This window comes from Drosophila eugracilis, unplaced genomic scaffold (assembly GCF_018153835.1).
Source record: "Drosophila eugracilis isolate 14026-0451.02 unplaced genomic scaffold, ASM1815383v1 contig_2155, whole genome shotgun sequence".
Taxonomy (NCBI): domain Eukaryota; kingdom Metazoa; phylum Arthropoda; class Insecta; order Diptera; family Drosophilidae; genus Drosophila; species Drosophila eugracilis.
Genome location: NW_024573039.1, coordinates 1425072 through 1445197, shown reverse-complemented (window position 1 = coordinate 1445197; position 20126 = coordinate 1425072). Strand labels below are relative to the sequence as shown.

Below are 20126 nucleotides of genomic sequence, written 5' to 3'. Positions count from 1 at the left end.
AGCGTTCAAAGCAACAATGACAGCGGCAACAGTAGCAGTAACAACAGCAGCAGCAACAGCAACAGCAACAGCAACAGCAACAGCAACAGCAGCAACATCAATGCTGCCAACAGCAACATCATCACCTAGAGCTGGGATAAAGCCTTTGGCTTTAAGCTCGTTTTCAGTAGGAAAACCCCAAATTGGTACTTCTTGGATTTTTGTTTGGATTTTCCGTTTGTTATTCGAAGTTTTTCCTCACCCTTTTTGCCCTTTTTGCTACGCTAATTACGATTAGCTTACTCAATTTTCTAATCTTTAACCCTTAACCTTAACCCCTCTCTCTCTCTCTTTGTTGTTATGCAAATCTGATGCCTCTTTGAGTTTGCTTTTTGCCAACTTTTAATGAGTTTGCCGGTTTGGTTATATTTTTGTGTAAATATTTAAGAAATTTTCCAATAGACTCGCCAAATAAACATTTACCTAAGCCTGCACACATATCTAGGTATAAATATATATATCTAATATCAAATATATATATACTATATATAAAAGATATATGTGTGTAATTCCGCTGTTAGCTGTTTTTAGCTTTAGAACTTGTTATTTGTACTTTAAGGTTAATATTTTTGTTGGTACAATTAATAAAAACAAATACTTATATCAAAATCTTGTTTTTTAATCAAAAAATAATTTATATTTTATAATTTAACAGTATCAAGATTCTGTTTTAAAGTATAATAACATATTTCTACCGAAGATTTAATCTTTTTCCGTATATAATAATCACTCTCAGAACATCATACTCAATGGTCTTATAAACAGCTTATTGTCAAACCATTTAAATTGCCAACGATGGCTTACGTAATTATGTTGCAAATTTAATATTTAAGCACACATTCGGTGCAATGACTACGAAAATGGAATCAGATTGAAAGCGTCGCTTGAATCTCACAACGGTTAAATCATTAATCTCATATCCATTAATTGACTTATGTCCACTTTTCGAAAGGCACTGTGGGTCAATATTTATGGTTTAATATATGAAGATTATTTCTTGTTTTAGTTAGAAAACTAAAAAATGCTATCAAATAGAATAAAGTTAAGCAATTTTATGATTTTTTTTGATATTTTTTAAGTTATTTTTTGTATTTCCTCAATTGATTTAGTTTAAAGTTTCTTTAGAAGTCTTAAAAAACTTATAAAGCTGCAAGTTAAGAAATATTATTTATTAATTAACCAACAAAATGGCCTATAAAATTCCTCCTTTTCTTAAAAAAAATCATTAATTTTCCTTAAAAAAAAGAAACCACACTGTGCCGAACTCAAACCCCACCAAAGGCTCAAAAAAAAAATCCAAAAAAAAGGAAGAAAAAAAAACATTTTTAAGCTCTAGCGTTGGCGAATGCATATTTTTGCAAATATGATAAGCCGAGTGGTGCAATTGCCACGCCCACTTTCTGGCTGGCTTCAATTAAAATGTCTATTAAGGAACCATCCGTACGGGCAGATGTGGTTGGTTGCTCATCAGTGTGCGTGTGTGTGTCTGTGTGTGTGTGTGTGGGAGCAGCTGTCAGACGAATTTTTGTTACTACAATTTCCGTTCGAAATTCATTTCATTTAATAATAAGCTCCTGCATTATGCAACAATAATTAAAAGCCCAAGCCAAGTGAAAATCCCGTCGCATCGAATGCCATAATTAAGGCTGCGAAAATTCCGATAGAGATTGCGATTGTCAATAAACAACTTCCGATTGAAGCTCACACTCTCCGCTGATTTTTTTTTATTAGGTATTATGCAGGAATTTCTAGGGCAGGGGTGCGTCGGCAGAGCATTAACTAACACTAATACAAATTAATGTGCACATATTTAAGTAACTCTTTTGCGTTGGTTTACAGCTGTGCACTGAGAGAATGAAAATCAGTTTCTTTTTGCTAACCAATTCATAGCCTATGCTCAATGCGAAGTAAACACCAAAATGCAGAGAGAAGTTATAAGGAAGGAATTCCATCCTTCTTCGAGGATCGAGAAAGAAACAAAAACAAATTGAAGCGGAGAGAGGAAAACGAAAAATTGTTGGTGGAATAGCGGGATCAAGCTCATAAGCAGCGAGCAATTATAACAGGACTGCTCAAGTTCGTCTTACGGCAGAGCATTTACTTAAACAATTACAAGGATACATGTATATGAGTAGTGACGCTTTCGTGTTGGTTTGCAGCTGTGCACTGAGAGAAAGAAATACACTTTACTCTTGCCAACCAATTCATCTCTCATTTTAACACTCACATCGATGAGCCACTGCGAAATAAACATGAAAGTGTAAACAGAAGTTATAAGGAAGGAATTGCAGTGTATGTGTTCGAGGATGATCGAGAAAGAAACAAGAACAAATTGTATTGGAGTTGGCGACGGAATGAGGCGGAAAGAGGAAAACGAAAATTTGGCGGTGGAGCAGCGCCGCGGGAGCTCAAAGCTGTTGAGAGAGCAAGGCCATAGGCAGCAAAAATTTACAAAAACAAAAAACAAATAAGAACTCAGAGCATAGGCGCTAAGCAGCCCTGTTCTAGGGGAACTTGATGTTAGAACTTAACTTGGCTGAGGGAAATATATGTAACTGAGACTGTCCTAGGTAAGGTAAACTCTTATTCAAATTACATTTTTCATACTTTTTCTAATGTTTTTTTAGTGCTCTTTGCATAAAAGCTACATATTTCCCATTAGTTGTTTTCCAGTGAAGATTTGCGCATTTCATTTAGTAGAGTCAGCATGGTGTAGGCACCCTTGATCATCTGCAATGAGAAATTTGTTAAAAAAAAATAAGAAACTTTAACCACTTTCTTTTTCTTTCTTTACATACCAACATAAAGGTCTTCATGCTAACGGGCACTATGGCACCAGAGACCAGGATTAACGGTTTCTTGCAGCGCACAAGCATCAGGAGAAGATGCCGCCTGAAACGGACCGATTGATCTAGCCAATTTGAACTGTAAACTGCCGTTAGCAGACTTTCACCCTCCTTACAAAGCAACTCTGCGGTATAGCAGAGCAGTATGGTCTCTGTGGTGAAGGCTACCAGGAGCATGGCCATATTGGCGAACCTCATGATCCCAACCTGCTCGAAAAGCAAAAAGTAGCAAATGGTACACTGGGCAGAGGCTGTGCAGACGAATTGCAGGAAACAGGTCATCGAGAGTGATCGTTCCAGGGATTTGAAAAGTCTACAAGTTGGAAATGATAACAAAAGTTCTTTAACTTACTTTCTTGTGGAAAACGCATTAGTCTCTGCATTTTCCTAATACTCACTTCAAAATGATCTGATGGTCTTTGATATATCCATTCAGAATGGCCAGCATCCGATCCTCTGATAGTCGCCTGCCATAGCCTAGTTTGGAAACTCGAAAGGCTAGTGCCTTGGTGTGAGCACTGACCAAGATCAGGTAGGTACCCGGATAAGTGCTTAAGCTGAGGACCGTCAGGGCCGTCTCCGTAATAGCGGACGAATGGAGGATAATCGTGGGCAGGCATAGGGTGGAGCTATCCTTCCAGTTCCAAGGGATCCACGAAGGGTACATCAACGTTGGTTCACTAGCCACGGAAATATAAAAGATGGCTAAAGCTACAATGACCACAACGCCATGGGAAATGATCCGGAATATAAATTCCGCCTTCTGGACACCTTCGTTAACGATCCGAAACTCATCGGAGCTAACCAACCGTCTGTCCAGATAACGAAATACCCGATTACTATGTAGCAACTCGTTTCGAGTCCAATAGACATTAAACAGCTTCAGCATGTAGAGAGTATGTGGCATGGCCACGCAAAGGCTTTCGCAGAAGGTCTCCAGTGAGTTGGATAGCAAAAAGTTCACCGAGAAGGATAACCAAATGAATAGATGGAATGTCACATTCCACACTATCGAGTACAGAGTGTAATTTCTGCCCCACATGGTATCCTTGGACGGTGGATGAACTCCAATCAATCGAAAGATTCGCCAATGATTCACCAAAGCTCTTGTCGAATCGGCTTTTACTTTCTCCATGGTCTCGTCTAGCCTTTAAGTACCAAAGTCCTGGCCCTTTTATACACAAATCCATCTAACCATTAATCCACTCAGCCGACTATGCATCTATCCCATCCATTCAGTCAGCCGCAAATTATGCAAATTGCTGCAAATTAGACCGAAAAAGTTCTGGCCCAAAGTCACCTCCCTCCCCCCCAGCAAAGCCAGCACTTCGCACCAGTTCAGCAATTACAAGGGCAATAGTTTTTCACTCCCATCTGGATAAAGGAAAAGCTTTTCTATATGCTTAATCGTCTGTGTACTTTAAATTCCCAAGCTAAATCTATAAATTAAATAATTAAAATTCAATTAAAATTCCAATTTTCACTTTTTTCTATCATTTTTAGATAGATTTCTTCTGGCTTCTTGCTGACTTCTGTTTGTCTTGATCTTGATTCCTAAAAATGGCTTAAACAACTTGCCTAATATGGGATAAGTATCTTATAAAATAAATCTAAAGATACAGAAGTTTTAGCTTACCTCTTTTCTTTGAGTGCACAAAGAGTACTCCCCTTGAACCTCTTTTAGGGTTTTCCAACGTGAACCCTGCCCCCTACCCCTGCCACCTGAATACATTTCGAACCTTAAAGCTTCTGCAAAAACCCGTTTCAGCTCACCGCAAAAAATAAGCCCATTTTCAGTATGGTTTAGTTTCAGTTTCAAAAAAGGTGCCCAGAGGAGAGGCGGGGAAGGGAAGACGATTGCACGCAGGTGGTGTGTATTCAAATTAATAATGCCAAATTGATTATAAAACATTTGTCAATGGCAATCTGTTGAGGGAATGACCCGTCCGAGTAAGAATAGACCCCAAAAAACACAGGCACCCAAACACCCAAGCACCCAAGCAGCCAGCCAGGCAGGCACCATGATTGAATATGATTGATATCGGGCAGTATAAATTATGAACAACAAATAAGGTGAAGGGACAAGGCAAAAGGCAGGAGAAGTGGTTAGTGGTTATCCAGGCCAACCTGATCCATCAGGCCAACCTGTCGTGACCTTAGTCGTTCCAGAAAAAAAAAACAGATTTGCACAGCCAAGACGAAAGGAATAATTAAATTGATTTTCCCCTCCCCTCCCAAAAAAAAAACAGTAACAAACCAGGTGCCCATTGGTCGTCTTGGGAATTCTCATTCAATTATAGCCAATTGGCATATGTCAATTGGTTTTGGCCAAGACAAATCCCAACCTTAAGCCGCTCCAATTGCCAGTTTAATCTATATAATATTCTCATATCGATTTGGCCAAATGCTATTTCAATTTCGTTTGAGAATAGAATGGTCGATGGCAAATTGCTGGCCAAATTAGTCGTCGCTTCATTATCTTCTAGCTATAGGTCAAGTTATCTTCCTCTGTTCTGCTCTTTATATGTATGTACTTTCTATATATTCTATATACTTATATAGATATATATATTCTGTTTAACAATGCCCACGCCAAGACAAATGTCAAGATTCATTTTCATTTTAATCGATTTGATTTTAGTGCAGTTTGGTTTGTGTTTTTAATGAAAGCAAAATTAATAAGAACTTGTTAAGTTTATTTTTGTTATTTATGAGAAATTAAAAACTTTAAAATTAAATAAAAATATTTAACAACTTATAAGCATAAGAATATTTTCTAAGAAATTATAAAAAAAGAGTTTAAAATGTTTTAAAATGAAAGTGAAAACATGCCTTTAAACTAGCAGCCTTTTTAAACTAAGAAAAATAAACTAAATTAGCTTTAAATTATTAAAAACTGCTAAATTTTTTTTTTACTCTATTCCTTTTTATTATTTTTTTGATTAAACTTAGCTTTTTTTTGTTAATTTTAACACAATAAATTAAACCAACAACTTGTTTTTTATTTATCTCATTTTTTTGTTTGCTGGGCCGACGGAAATGAGCGATTTTATTCTCAATTTCCGTTTGTCTTTAGATTGGAACTTATGCAAATTCTAAAAGTTAATTAAATTTGTAATATGTTAATGCTAATGTCTAAAAAAGCAAAAAGTAAATTGAAATTGAGATAAACTGGCTTAAAACTGACTAAATTTAATATTTACTTTGGTGATTAATAATAAGCAGCGGGTGTTTAAGAAATGTTAAAGCTTATAAATGCCCTAATTGGAGGGACTTAAAATTAAGTTTTAAAACAATAAAATGTTTTGTAATATAAGCCAAGTTTTATATGAACAAATTCTTAAGAAATTCCAACATTTAATGGTTTTAAAAACTATTAATTAATAATAAAAAAACATAAAATTGTAATGAAGAAACTATTCATTCCAAGAAAAGGCTCTAAAAAAGGCCAAAAAATATTATAAATTTTAATCTAGGTTGTTTTTTTACTAACTTTTGTATATCCTGAACATGTCTTTTGCCCCGCCCCCCCATCAAGTTCCCCTACAAATCACTTCTGCTTATAGTAAGAACCTGAACCTGAACCTGAATCTATACCTGAGCCACCTCAGCCAAGCATTCAGCCCACATTGTCATCCCCACTCGGATGCAATAGCCCACGCAGAGATTGAGCTATCAAAGCCGGCATGGCCAAGCCGTAGCAAAGTTGTCAAGTACACGTTTATACGCTTATAAATAGCCCGATGCCCAAACAAATACACAAAATATATGAATGACTTGGACGGCGGCTGACTCAATCGCTTTAGACCAGGGGTGCTCAAATTCGTTGTCTTACTAACACAAATACAAGATAAGATGCACATACATATTTAGCGAAGCTCTTGTATTAGTTTGCAACTGTACACTGAAAGAAAGAGAAACACTTTGTCTTGCTAAGCAATTCATCACTCATTCTCAATGCGAAATAAACTCCAAAGTGGATACAGAAGTTATAAGGAAGGCATTTCAGTGTAAATGCTGTCGAGGATGATCAAGGAAGAAACAACAACAAATTATTTTACAGTTGGCGACGGAATGAGGCGGAAAGAGGAAAATGAAAAAAATAGTGCGAGCAAGCTCATATGCAGGGAGCATTTACAACAACAAATACTTAGCACTCAGAGCATAGGCGTTGAGCTTTAGACTGAAATGTTTTTTTTTTTTTTTGAGTGAAATCGAGCAAAGGCAAAGTCAACAACAACAACAACAAAGCACCTAACCTAAAGATTTGTAAATTTAGATTTTAAGTATTTGGTTTATTTTTTCTTTAAAAACTTGCTTAAGTTTTCAGGTTCTTTCTTCATTTTGAAATCAGTTGGCTTTTTCCAATCTTAATGTAGGGCAAGAAAATAAATATTTTTTAGTCTAAAAATATATAATAAAAAATCTTAAGGAAATCTTTTATGTCAATTTTTAATATTTAGATTAAGAATTTTAATAAACTCCCTGAAAAAGATTTATTTTGTAAGTGTTAAGGTTTGATTTTTCGAAATTAGTAATAAAACAAGAGGAAACGCTATAGTCGAGTGCCGCGACTATAAGATACCCGTTACTGTTTTACACAATTTTAAAATATTAATTTTGCTAGTGGAAATTCACAAGGCGCCACCTATTGTCAGAGGAAGTATGTTGAGTATGCTTATAGTGACGTCACTTCCCATGTGAGGCCTTATAACCTTAATTTTTTCATAAATAGCGCAATAATGTTCCGATTTGAAAAACCTTTGGTAAATCGATAGATATTAACAGAAATAAGTTATACAAGGTCAAACAAAGGCATTCATAATAATATTATAGACGCCACAGTTTTCCGCGGTTTGTAGGCGTTAGAGTGGGCGTGGCCTAATGCAACTTCGTGGCAAGTTGCAGAGGCATCTACTAAATATGTGTTTCTAAGCAAAATTGTGTAGCTCTTATAGTTTTTGAGATTTTTGCATTTTTGGTTTTTCGGATTTTGTGGGCGTTAGAGTGGGCGTGGCTTGATCGGAAAAAAACAATTCGCATTGGGAGCATCATAGAAACCTACATGCTTAATCCGAACTTTCTATTACGAATAGTTACCGAGATATCAGCTTTTCTAGAAAATCCGAAAACCGTCTTTTGAGCCTTGTGGGCGTATGGGTGGGTGAGGCCGGATAGTAGTGCTACTATAAGATGCGCTGTCATCTAAAGATTATACTTTCTGAATTTCAACTTTCTAACTGCAATAGTTCCTATGATTTCAGTAATTTTAGTTTTTTGCGATTTGTGGGCGTTAGAGTGGGCGTGGCAGGATGCTGTAATAAACTTGCGCTGTCCCGGGACCTCAAGAATCTTCATGCTTAATCTCAACTTTGTATCTGCTATAGTTCCTGAGATCTCAGCGTTCATACGGACGGACGGACGGACGGACGGACGGACGGACGGACGGACGGACGGACGGACGGACGGACGGACGGACGGACGGACAGACGGACATGGCTCAATCGACTTCGCTATTGATCCTGATCAAGAATATATATACTTTATAGGGTCGCAAAAGCTTCCTTCTATCTGTTACATACTTTTCAACGAATCTAGTATACCCTTTTACTCTACGAGTAACGGGTATAATAATAAAAAATAAGTAAAAAATATAAAAAAATTTTACAAAATAATATTTAGGCTTAAGGTTAAAAATACCTTAAATGTATAACAAATTAAAAAATCTTTAAAAATAAGTAAGAGTATATTTAAATTATTTTTTTTATAGAATTTATGAAAGTTTCAAAAACTCCCAAAAATGTTTAAGTCTGAAAATCTTTTTAATAAATAACCAAAATAATAAAAATTATAATAAAAATTACATATAATTAATTAGATATCTCCTAAAACCAACTATAATTTTCTTTCAGTATACTAGAAGGTAAGACTGCCGCGGGGGAAGGTGAGCCACCTGAGAGATGACGCCAACGTCGCTCAGCTGTTTCGGGTTAAAGCCAAGAGTGGCGGCCTTATAAATAGCCCAAGCTCGTCTAGAAGTCGTCTCAGTTGAACTCGAACATTAACCAGTGAAAAACGGAAACGATCTATAATTTACAATATATATAAATATAAATATATATATTTTTTTTGTTTTTTATTTTACGTTATTAATCTGCCGTAGTGCGAGTGTCTACTAAGAACTTAAAGCCTAAAATGGTGAGTTGCAGGTTGAAAAACCAAACCTTTTTTTTAAGTTGTGTTCTGTTTTCTATATAAAGTTATCGGTTATATATATATTATATATATTCCTGATCAATGGGATCTTGTTTTGTAAAAGATAATTTAGTTTCCAAAAGATTTATGACCATAATCCGGGTTTATTTTTATTTACTTTTTTACTTTTAAACATTTTTATTGGCCAACAAAATTACGCACAAAGACAAGACATAAAAAATGCATTTAGTTAATGAGACGTGAATGGAATATTGATGTTAAAAAAAAAAATCTCAGGTAAAGCCAAAGCAAACATGTTAAGAGGGCGGGGGATTGCCCATTCGTTAATTGAGAATTTGAGTTTTGGGCGCAAATGTTTACTTCCGGTTAGCTAGGCAGTGGCTAAAGTTAATGATCGATCGAGCTTAACTTAAGGTAAGGGTTGCTTTACAAGTTAAACAAAATCAAAAGGTTGGAAAAACCCTTTCATATTTCACATTTTTGTTTAATTAAAGCCAAGAAAATCGTATGCCTTGATCCCACATAAAATCAGCTAAGCCCACTATAAGCTTGAAAGTGGTTTCGATTGTCTTTTCATTCTTTTTTTGGCAGAAGATCAATCACTCGAAAGCCCATTATTCATTTGCCAAGTCAACAAAGCCAAAAAAAAAGCCACCATTAATAACTTGCAAGTCTAGAGCTATAGTACTATATCTATTATATATTATTATAACTTAAGATCTTTAAACTAAAACCCTTAAACTCTATAAACTCATTAAAAATTCCTTAGCTAAATAAGGAAACCCAATTTCCTTTAACTTTAATAATTTCCTCCCTCAGTGGATCAATCTCAAGCCATATACGTAATGATCGACAACTTAGTTAATGCCAAGCTATATATATATATATCTATATAGCTTACCATATTGGTAAAGTCAGAGTAAGGCAGCTGGGACATTTGCATATTCTCATTGTATTCCAATTTGAATCATATTTTTTGCTCGAATTGAACTTCCAAAGAAGCGGACAACAAGTTTATCATCACCCTAAAACCATGTGTCATCGGCCAACAATGATCACTGATCGCCACCTTGAACACGAAGCCATATCATCATCAATCGATCGATCGTTATCTCATCTCTCGTTACCCCGTGTTAGCCAAATATGGTCTCAGGTTACTTTCTGGCAGCAGAATCCCATTAGCCAGTCACCAAACTAATGTTTGCCACCGATTGTAATTTGATTTTGTTGTTTTTTTATTGCCAAATAATTTGTTTTGATGACACATAAGCCGGTCGATTGGTTGGGCTTCTTACTAATTCAGATGTTTGTTTATGTTTCTGTTTGTTTTTTTGCTTTTGTTTTTTTTTTGAATATTTTTTTGTGATTAACTTTCTGGTCTGGAAAACCCATTTAGTGGTTTCCGCTTTGAGTGGTTCTGGGAAGTCTTACTAAGAGCTAAGAATGACTTGTAAATGTAGATTTTGTATTGATTTTGTTAAATATATAATAGGGTACTTAAGTTATTAGTTAAATCTTTAAAGGTATTCCATATTCAGCTTTTTAAAAATACTAAACTGGAATCAATTTTTAAGTTTTTAATCAATTTTTGACCAATTATGACCAACTTTTGGCCAACTCAAGGCTGGTATATGATACAGTTTTCCATTTTTGGCATTAAAACTGATGCAACAATATAAAATAAACACCTAAATATGCAAAATGCAAAGCTATAACTTAATATTTATAATTTAGGCCATATTACTCATACGCCCCGTTGACCCATCAAACATTATTTATTATTCAATTTTGATTAAGCAGTCTTTTATAAGACATTCTTTTTCTAAGGAATGTTTTTGCTTTACAAATCTAAATGAATATTAAAAACTTTTTAGTGGAAAAAAATGGGGAATTCCTTAAAAAATTAGCCAAAAACTCTTTCAAAATCAAAAATTTTAAAACAAATCAAAGAAAAATGTACATTTAAACAGCCAAAATTGATATCTTAATCTTATCATAAACTAAAATACAATTAATTTAACTTGCTTTTGTTGCAGCAACATCTCCTGGTCGTGGCCCTTGTGGCGGTGGCCATCGCATCTTTGCCCCACCAAGCCGCAGGTAAAAAGCTCGAGAAACGCTGTGTGAACTGCACATATCGTACATATTACACATACGGCGATGGGCGATCCCTGCAGCGGGTTGTCTATAGAGATCCGGTCTACACACGTGGTATTTACACTACAAATTTTTTGTTTTCGAATTTTTCCTTCTGTTTTTCCTGCACCCAACACGATGATGTTCATCTAATTAGATAGCACCTTCACTGGCAGCACTCTGATAATCATACTACTTTTAGTAGTAGCCTAACATCTAATATAGAAAATCTAAAAGTATAAGATGAAATATATATATATATATAATATATAGAAATTAGTTAGCAAACACAAAATCACCAAGTGCACCGAATCACCACCTGTATGGTCCCTACTTTTCGCCCATACAGCTCAATCGTATAGCAGCGGCTGCAGTGGTAGTCCGTGCGGCGTGAATGCCGTTTGCCAAGAGGCCTCCGGTGGCCGCCCTGTTTGCTCCTGCCCACCTGGATTCAGTGGTAATCCGCTCACCCATTGCAATCGCGGCGAGTGCCTGGACAATGTCGACTGTCGCGGTGACCTGCAGTGCAAGGACAATCGTTGCGTTAATCCCTGCGTGGGTGCCTGTGGCATTGGCTCGAATTGTGACGTAAGTGTGAAGCAGCGGGAGTCTGCCAAAAAGGGATTTTTTTATATAGCCCAATGCCAAACACCACCAACCCTCTGACCACCGGATCTTTGACCACCCCCCCTTTTCCGTTTCCGTTTGCCATTACAGGCTCGCAACCACGTGGCCGTATGCAGCTGCCCGGCGGGCTACAATGGTGACCCCTATCATGCCTGCCACCTCAACGATCCCGGTGAGTGCCCCGCCCACATTGGGCATTTCTTTTATGGCCATCGGAAGCTTATAATATCACGTGATATCCATGGTGTCATAAGAATCAGAGTGGGAGCTCACATGTCAATCGGTTTGGGAAATATTTCAATCTGATTTTTAAGAATATTTCTTGTTTTTATATACTTAGTTTTGGCATAAGGGGTTTTAAATTTTCTTAAATATTTTTTTAAACATTTTTTTAAACATTTTTTGTACGATCTTAATCTTTAAATTCCAAAGAAAAAAAGAGAAATAAGTTCGTCGTGACACGCTGATTTAATTTCAATGTAACGGTCCTTGTCCGTCTCTCTTTGGTTGTCTCCTTTCTAGCTTACTGTCTCGTTGCTAGTTGGTTGTCTCCTTTTCAGTTGCTTCTTTAGTTCGTTACTTTCTCATGTTAAGCTATAACGAGTGCCAACAGAAATCTTTAACGAGATGTTAAGAGTAAGTGAGACAATGCTATCTATTGCTATACGTTGGTCCCTTGATTTGCTTAAGGAAGGAGAGTGAGTGAGTGAGTAAATAGGATGACGATAGGGATTGCCCAGCTGAATTACTCGTCACGAAAATGTAAACGAAAAAGAAGAACAGAACTCATATAAATAGGAGAAATATTTTTTAAAATTTTGAAAAATTAGGGAAAAGTCTGTTAGCCTTGGCAAGACTTTAAATAAATAATTTAATGATCAAAAAAAATATATACAAGCCAAGCATTTGCCACATAAAAGAAACCTTAAAAACCAGAAAGTTTTCAAGGACAACTAAAATCGAAACAAACAGGTTTAAGTCCCCTGCTTACACAGCTTTTGATGTAACTGAAAATAATAAAAATAAAACCAAAAAAAGTATCCAAAATGAATAGTTTGACATATAGTTAGCAGACAAGATTAACTAAGAAAGATAAAGCACGCTAAACTAAATGTAAACAACGAAAAGCCAACGCATATTTGTAAGTCATTTGTAAACAACATCGTGTTGTTTGTTTTTATTCAAGTTAATTATGAATGAAAATAATGTGGGAAAACGACGGAAACTCAAAGATACGAATTGACAGTACATCGGATAATTAGCCAACATTGTAGTTAGAATATATATATATACTATATATTTTTAGTACAACCCACTCACTTAACGTGTTGAATATTAGCCAGTGCCGAGAGCTGTGACGTCGCAAAATCAACTTGTATTGCCCAAATCGGTCTAAAAAACAAGAGGCTGGGCCAACTAGGTGTGGGTTTTGTGGCTTGCATAATATTTCGCGCTCAATGATAATAACAATAATAATAGTAATAATAATAATCCAAACAACAAACAACGCCCAACATTCGCCCAGAATCGCACTTGGGGCCTTTGTAATTTTATGGTAATTAGCTGAGCATTTCGTTTCATAATTGTCAAGATCAAGGACGCAGGCCAGCGTGGGCAAACTGGGCTACAGTGGGCGAGAGTCCCAAGGTCAACTACTAACCCAGTGACGCGGCTCCCCTCCCGAGGTAGCCAACAGGCCAACATCCGTTTATGGCCATAAGCTGTAGAGGTGTGCGAATGAATTTTAGATAGCAGAAGATAACTTGATCAGAGAAAACCAAATGGATTTTAAGTTTTTAATAAAACCAAAAAAAAAAAAATACTTAATTTAAATTTAATTGAATTCCTTTTTAAGCTAGTTGAATCCTTTGTAGATTTGGATTTTCATTTTTCATTTCATTTAAATTGGGAATACTGAAAATAAGCCAAACTTATGCCCCTTTCAATTTCATTCTGTTTTATGTAGATATCCAAATTGGTAGGCAAGGTCAGATCATTGATTTGATGAATTGCATACCAAATGGCGAACTCCTTGCGAGTAGGTTTCTCATTGGCCACATCGCACATAATGAAATGACGTTCAATGGGACCGATCTTAAGCCTCAACACGAGATTGGTGGTCTTATAGCCAAGCTTATAGAACTTCTTGCCGGGACGAATACCCACAACTTGAAGTATACTTAGACGAGAACCAGGGCATGGCCTAAGCGCCACAAAGGATCCAATGACAATGGCCTTAAAGTTGGGTACCTCAAGTATCTGCTCCATTTGCCTGGCAGTTAAGGTAGCTCGTTTCAATTGCCTCCAAGTCGTGATCGCATCCATGCAATTATCAATTGTTATGGCTATACAACCATCACTACGGATGGGCGGGCAATCACTGTAATCGGAATCAGAATCGGAATCCGAATTGTTAAAGGATTCTGATTGATTGAAAACGGGCTTGGTATCGCCAACCGAATCGATATCTGCTTTCTTGCCTAATTCAGGTTTCAAATCCATAGGCTTTGCCTCCTCCATATCGGATTTAATTCGTTTATCCCCAATCCGATCGAAGTTAAGTAAAGTTTCTGTCTTTATAAAATCTTTTACACTTTTTGTAAAGTCAATCTGTCTGCTCGATTGACATTTCCATTGGACACCGAAAAAGAAGAAGAGAAATCAAAAAAAAATTTCAAAAAAAAAACCAATCTTGGGAGTCCTTACCTAGGTGTGCGTTTCATATTGGATCCGGCACGTTTAACCCCAGAGCGTATGTTGTTAAACATTTTTTTTTTTTAAAGTAACAACAAACAAAAGGAAACGATTTTGATTCACAAAAAAATCAAAAAACAAAAAGTTCGAAATATTTTTTTGCAAAGAAAATTAGAAGTTTTCCTAGCTATGTTGTCGGTATCACAATCAGATTGTTAATTAGACTTTTCCTTGCCAATGTCATACAGAAAAACTCTTTATATTTCAATTTTAATCCAGCGCTTACTGTTTTTTCAAGAAAATGTGCTTCGACTAGAGTTTACTAATTCCTTGTTGGAGTTCTTACTAATTTTTGCCAAACGTTTAAGGGTTGCCATTCAAAAATACTAAAGAACCCTTTTCGGCATAAGTTTCTTATTTTCTTGATTTCTACTTCGTTTTCTTTAATTATTTATAGTATACATCTGGGTTAAAAGTTTAAACTAAGGGTTAAAGCACTGAGTGCCCATTTGTTTTTGTAAATTCTCGCCCATAAGCTTTGAGTGCTGGCGGCGCTGTTATTCCACCAACACTTTTTCGTTATCCTCTTTCCGTCTCATTCCGTCGCTAACTGTTCTTGTTTCTTCCTCGATCGTCCTCGGACACTTACACTGAAATTTCTTCCTCTTACCTTCTGTTTGCACTTTACGGTTTATTTCGCAGTGAGAATGAGTGATGAATTGTTTAGCAAGAATAAGTGTTTCTCTTTCTCTCAGTGCACAGTTGCAAATCAACGCAAAAGCGTCCCTACATACATGTATGTGCACGCTTACTTGTACTTGTGTTAGTAAATGCTCTGCCGTAAGTCGACGAATTAGAGCAGCCCTGGTTTACAGTTAGAGTAAGAGCTTGTGTAACTCGAAACCAATTTTGGTCTTGATAAATTGAATTTCTTCGTTTGAGTTTCGTAATTTTTTGCTTTTCTGTTATTTTCTTTTTTAACTCGTTGGGAAATTTCGTTGGAAATTTCTGCATCTTAACTGCCCTTCGATATTTATCCTCTGGATTTTACTTGTGCCACCCTTTTTGTGTTGCCTTAATTCCGGTGCCTCGGCTGCGTGCAATCCGCCTGCCTTACCCGCTTGGAAATACAATATTTATTTGCATTTCCAATTAGCAACTGACTTGAAAACAATAATTGTTAACGAACAATCTACAGGGATTGGGTGGGACTTTGCCATTGCCCGCCCTAAGGATTCATTTCTGTGGCGAGGAAGATGCAATTCTTTGGAAACTTTTCTTAAATTTTCGCACATTTACAGCATGGCATTTTTTAAATTAATTTATATATATTGTTACGTCATCAATCCCATCAATTAAAGTTGCTTTCTTTACTCTTAAATTTCAAGTTTCTTCTCAGCTAAAGGAAAATTTCGCCTCATAGATGAGCATTTTTCGGCATAGATTCTGGGACATTTTGATTGATTTTCAAAATAAACTCTAGATTTCATTATAATACATTGGCGGTGGGGGAAAGTTGGGTTTTTCTTTGCAAATTATGTCAAAAGGAAATGTAAGAGAAAAGGCCTGATAATGGCCAAACTTTTCGCTAACGGAACGGAAAACAAGGGAAAATAATTTCTCGGCTTGCCATTTCGCCATCACCGTAATCATCATGAGGAACAACAACAACAATTGGCAACAAAATAAAAACAAGTATATATAGAAGTACGAGGTGTGTTCAAAAAGTAAGGTGACTCTTCAAATTTCGCGAATTTCAAATTTTTCGATTATCGATTTTTTTGTTTTGTTATATTGGTACACTCTTCCCTAATATCTGTACCAAGTTTCAATGGGACATCCTCTTTTGTTTGGTTGTGAGAGGCGTAAAGTTACAAGTTGTTTTGCGAGCTCGGCGATTTTTTGCTATCGAAAAATATGGATCAAAGGATTTGGATTTTTTGGCCAAAAACAACACCACAATAATGCCTCAGCCACCATATTCACCGGATTTGGCCCCATGTGACTTTTTCTTGTTCCCAAAACTGAAGATAATCGAAAAATTTGAAAAATTTGAAATTTGAAAAGTCACCTTACTTTTTGAACACACCTCGTATAACTTCTAAAAGGTTTCGATAATCGAAAAATTTGAAATTCGCGAAATTTGAAGAGTCACCTTACTTTTTGAACACACCTCGTATATATATATACAAACATACATATATAAGAACCAAAAATATGCGCATAAATGAGCCCTGGCTATTTGAATATGATTTTCTATTTCAACCTTTCGAGGGCCTTGGCCCCCAATTATTGGCCCCAATGAAGCTATATATATATATATTTCTAGTAGAACCCTCGACCGGAACGTAAGTCATATGAACCGGCATAAATCAAAAATTGGGCAAAAGAAAAAAAAAAGGCGGCAACAGCAACTGCGACAGCGGATGTTGACAGGGGGTGGCGGTTGAATAAAGTGAAAGTTGAAAGGGCGCCTGCAAGTTAAGCCCCAGTTTTCTTTTTCAGGATAACCTTCAAAAGGTTGTACTAAATCAGGACTAAGACTAACATAAAACAAGAAGACTAAAAAAACCTTGCAAAAATAGATAATAAAATCTTTTAAGTTTAAGGTGGCAGCCCCCAAATGGCAACAACCTAAAATATAGAAAACTTAAAAATTCAAATTAAAATCAATAACTTAATATTTGGTTTGCAGAGGAACAATGCCATCCGAGTCCTTGCGGCGTAAACACCAAATGCGAGATCATTAACGGTGTGCCTACATGCTCCTGTGTCCATGGTTACGTGGGTAATCCCTTGAGCGGCTGTCGCCATGAGTGCGACCACGATGGCGACTGTAATAGCAGGGACATGTGCTCCAGCAACTTTAAGTGCGTGCCAGCTTGTGGCCAATGCGGTACGGGCGCCACTTGTCGTACGGTTAGCAATCATCGGGCGGTCTGCGAGTGTCCCAAGGGCTATATTGGTAGCCCTTATACGGAATGCCGGCCAGAATGCTATGGTGATGTGGATTGTCCATCCGGAAGGCCAGCGTGCTTCTATGGCATTTGCAAGAACACCTGCGAGGGTGCCTGCGGCATTGGTGCCGATTGTAATCTACGCGGCTTGACACCCGTTTGCAGCTGTCCACGTGACATGACCGGTGATCCATTCGTCCGCTGCCGTCCCTTTACCAAGGAGGATCTCTGCGATCCCAATCCGTGCGGTACCAATGCCATCTGCGTACCCGGACACGACAATACCGGCCGGGAACGACCCGTCTGCAACTGCCTGCCCGGTCACACCGGCAATCCATTGAGCCACTGCAGCCGAGTAAGTCCACTAGGCAGTCTCAGTTCTAAAGCAAAATCTATATCTAATCTATATAATTCCTGTTCAATAGGGTGAGTGCCTGAGTAATAATGAGTGTCCCGACCACCGAGCCTGCATCAACTACCAGTGCATCGATCCCTGCATCGGCAAGTGTGCCACCGGAGCCAGTTGCGAGCCAAAGGCTCACCTGGCAGTCTGCCGCTGTCCACAAGGACAATCGGGCGATGCCCTTGTGTCCTGCCGCCAGACGCGCACTTTCCCGGTGGCCAAGTACCACTGAGCAGACGAAGGAGAGGAGGGTTCCAATCGTCCCTGCAGCCGCACTGCCTGCCAGCCCACTCCAGACCAGTTCAGTCCACCTTACGTCCCTCCACATTCTGCAGCAATCTACAATCTGCCTGCCTTTTTCCCATTACTAGTCGTTGCATTAACCTCGTGCTCTCACCCTCACTCTCACTATCACTCTAATTGAACGAACAATAATGTGTTGACAATAATAAATAATATACTTAAAGAATAATAAACATTGAGCTTTTTGCTAAGGATTTTAAAGCCTTTAAGACAGGAGTTCATTTACTAACACAAATACAAGAAAGTCTGAACATATTTAGGGACGCTTTTGAGTTGGTTTTCAACTGTACATTGAGAGAAAGAGAAACACTTATTCTTGCTAAAAAAAAAATCACTCATTCTCACTGCGAAATAAACTGTAAAATGCAAACAGAAGGTATGAGGAAGGAATTCCAGTGTAAGTGTCCGAGGATGATCGAGGAAGAAACAAGAACAGTTAGCGACGGAATGAGGCGGAAAGAGGATAACGAAAAAGTGTTGCTGGAATAACAGCGCCGCGAGCGCTCAAAGCTTATGGGCGAGCAAGCACATTTACAAAAACACAAAAAACAAATGAACACTCAGACCGTAGGCTATGACCAGCACTGCTTTAAGACAACATTCAGGACCTAATCTTAAAAGTTATCCAGATCTTTAAAAAACTATGCAAATAACGCAAAAGTTAGAAAATCAAATTGTCTTCTTTATTTTAATCGATAAATATATACATATATATAAATATATAGTTTTCTTTTGGTTGGTATGAAATATATATGTTTCCGTTTTTCATTTTCATTTATGACTTTGCTTAACTTTCTGAAAGCCTTTTTCCAGCAAAACCAATAACTAGTTTATTCATTTTTGGTTACTAAACACAATAAAATCTATATTTATTGATTTGATTTTTCGGATAGACATAGCTTAAAATCTGTATATAAAAACACTCCAAATTATAAGCCTAAAGTGTGTGAGTGTTTGTGTGTGTGTTTTTACGAACCAAAGGACAGCCGCCAAAAACTACTTTCTGTAGAAAAACTGATTTTTAAAAATAAATATACAGTTACAGCGACTAAGACTAGCTAACAGGAAATATTTATATCCTTGAATATGAAAATATATATAATATTAGCTTTTGATGAACGATGTTCGTTAAGGAATGGAGTATTTTTCGACTCTGTTTTCACTACAGCTATGCAAATTAAAAAAGGTTCCACAATATAATTGATTTTCCTATGTTCAGCCGGAAAGTATGCAATAGTCTTGAAGAGTAAAACCATACAAATGGAAAGCATTTCATTCTTTTTATACTATAATTTTGAAATTTAGAATATTTATAGGTACTAAAATATTCTTGGCTTTCTCAGGTTCACAAGCTCTTGATAAATATTTTAGTAGAAAATGAAATGACAGAAAAAATTGATAATGGCATAGTAAATAAATCGGATTGGAAACACAGTTTTACCCTTGCAAAACTTCAGTCACGAATATAAAGTTTATAAAAAGCCTAATATATGATTTGAATTCGGATTTCAGTGATATTTTATCAATCTTTATTCTTTCTAATAGTTAGTACACGATATTGACGTGTTTGATAACCATTTCATTCCCCTGATCTCTGCAAGTAAGCTAATTCCTAATAGGTTAGCTAAGGAAGTCAAATAAAAATTCGTTATTTCAGTAATTCCCATCCATGGAATGGCAGTAATAATATCAAATGATTTCTGTTAACGAGAGATACAAATATTCAAATTGATCAAAGCAATTAATTATAGTTTTAAGTTGGCTGTTGATTATCTTTGACTGAACATTTAGTCAAGAAGACAAAACAAAGAATAAGTTAATCAAAAAGTATTTGTTTTTGGCTTTTCTATTATTGTTGTCATTATAGCTGAACAATTTTCATTTAAAAAACTATAAGAACTATAT

At 36.7% G+C, this 20126-nt stretch overlaps 3 protein-coding genes across 3 annotated transcripts; 1 reads left to right on the top strand and 2 right to left on the bottom strand.

Annotated features, from left to right (window-relative positions):
• Nucleotides 1-2553: 2553 nt before the first annotated feature.
• On the bottom strand, nucleotides 2554-4020 carry LOC108104999 (putative odorant receptor 19b). The gene is made up of 3 exons (XM_017211376.1): nucleotides 3284-4020; nucleotides 2838-3198; nucleotides 2554-2769 (listed from the first exon to the last, which is right to left on the bottom strand). The coding sequence occupies exons 1-3, from the start codon at nucleotides 4018-4020 to the stop codon at nucleotides 2698-2700; spliced, it is 1170 nt and encodes a 389-aa protein (XP_017066865.1). The 3' UTR covers nucleotides 2554-2697.
• A 4917-nt stretch (nucleotides 4021-8937) lies between these two features.
• LOC108105058 (neurogenic locus notch homolog protein 1) lies at nucleotides 8938-18394 on the top strand. The gene is made up of 6 exons (XM_017211477.2): nucleotides 8938-9083; nucleotides 11138-11312; nucleotides 11587-11825; nucleotides 11955-12036; nucleotides 17254-17870; nucleotides 17941-18394. Exons 1-6 carry the CDS (start codon nucleotides 9081-9083, stop codon nucleotides 18148-18150), a joined length of 1326 nt encoding a protein of 441 aa, XP_017066966.1. The 5' UTR covers nucleotides 8938-9080; the 3' UTR covers nucleotides 18151-18394.
• LOC108105059 lies at nucleotides 13680-15590 on the bottom strand. The gene is made up of 2 exons (XM_017211478.2): nucleotides 14571-15590; nucleotides 13680-14478 (listed from the first exon to the last, which is right to left on the bottom strand). Exons 1-2 carry the CDS (start codon nucleotides 14630-14632, stop codon nucleotides 13761-13763), a joined length of 780 nt encoding a protein of 259 aa, XP_017066967.1. The 5' UTR covers nucleotides 14633-15590; the 3' UTR covers nucleotides 13680-13760.
• Nucleotides 18395-20126: the final 1732 nt, after the last annotated feature.

What these genes read in the sequence shown, in the direction of transcription:
- LOC108105058 (XM_017211477.2), top strand. An exon ending in GCATTGGCTCGAATTGTGAC is followed by an intron (nt 11,826 to 11,954) that starts GTAAGTGTGAAG and finishes TTGCCATTACAG; the next exon opens with GCTCGCAACCACGTGGCCGT. An exon ending in CATTGAGCCACTGCAGCCGA is followed by an intron (nt 17,871 to 17,940) that starts GTAAGTCCACTA and finishes CCTGTTCAATAG; the next exon opens with GGTGAGTGCCTGAGTAATAA.
- LOC108104999 (XM_017211376.1), bottom strand. Translation starts at nt 4,020, where the DNA reads ATGGAGAAAGTAAAAGCCGATTCGACAAGAGCTTTGGTGAATCATTGG. An exon ending in GACCATCAGATCATTTTGAA is followed by an intron (nt 3,199 to 3,283) that starts GTGAGTATTAGG and finishes TCCAACTTGTAG; the next exon opens with ACTTTTCAAATCCCTGGAAC. An exon ending in GCATGAAGACCTTTATGTTG is followed by an intron (nt 2,770 to 2,837) that starts GTATGTAAAGAA and finishes TTCTCATTGCAG; the next exon opens with ATGATCAAGGGTGCCTACAC.
- LOC108105059 (XM_017211478.2), bottom strand. Translation starts at nt 14,632, where the DNA reads ATGTTTAACAACATACGCTCTGGGGTTAAACGTGCCGGATCCAATATG. An exon ending in AATATGAAACGCACACCTAG is followed by an intron (nt 14,479 to 14,570) that starts GTAAGGACTCCC and finishes TCAATCGAGCAG; the next exon opens with ACAGATTGACTTTACAAAAA.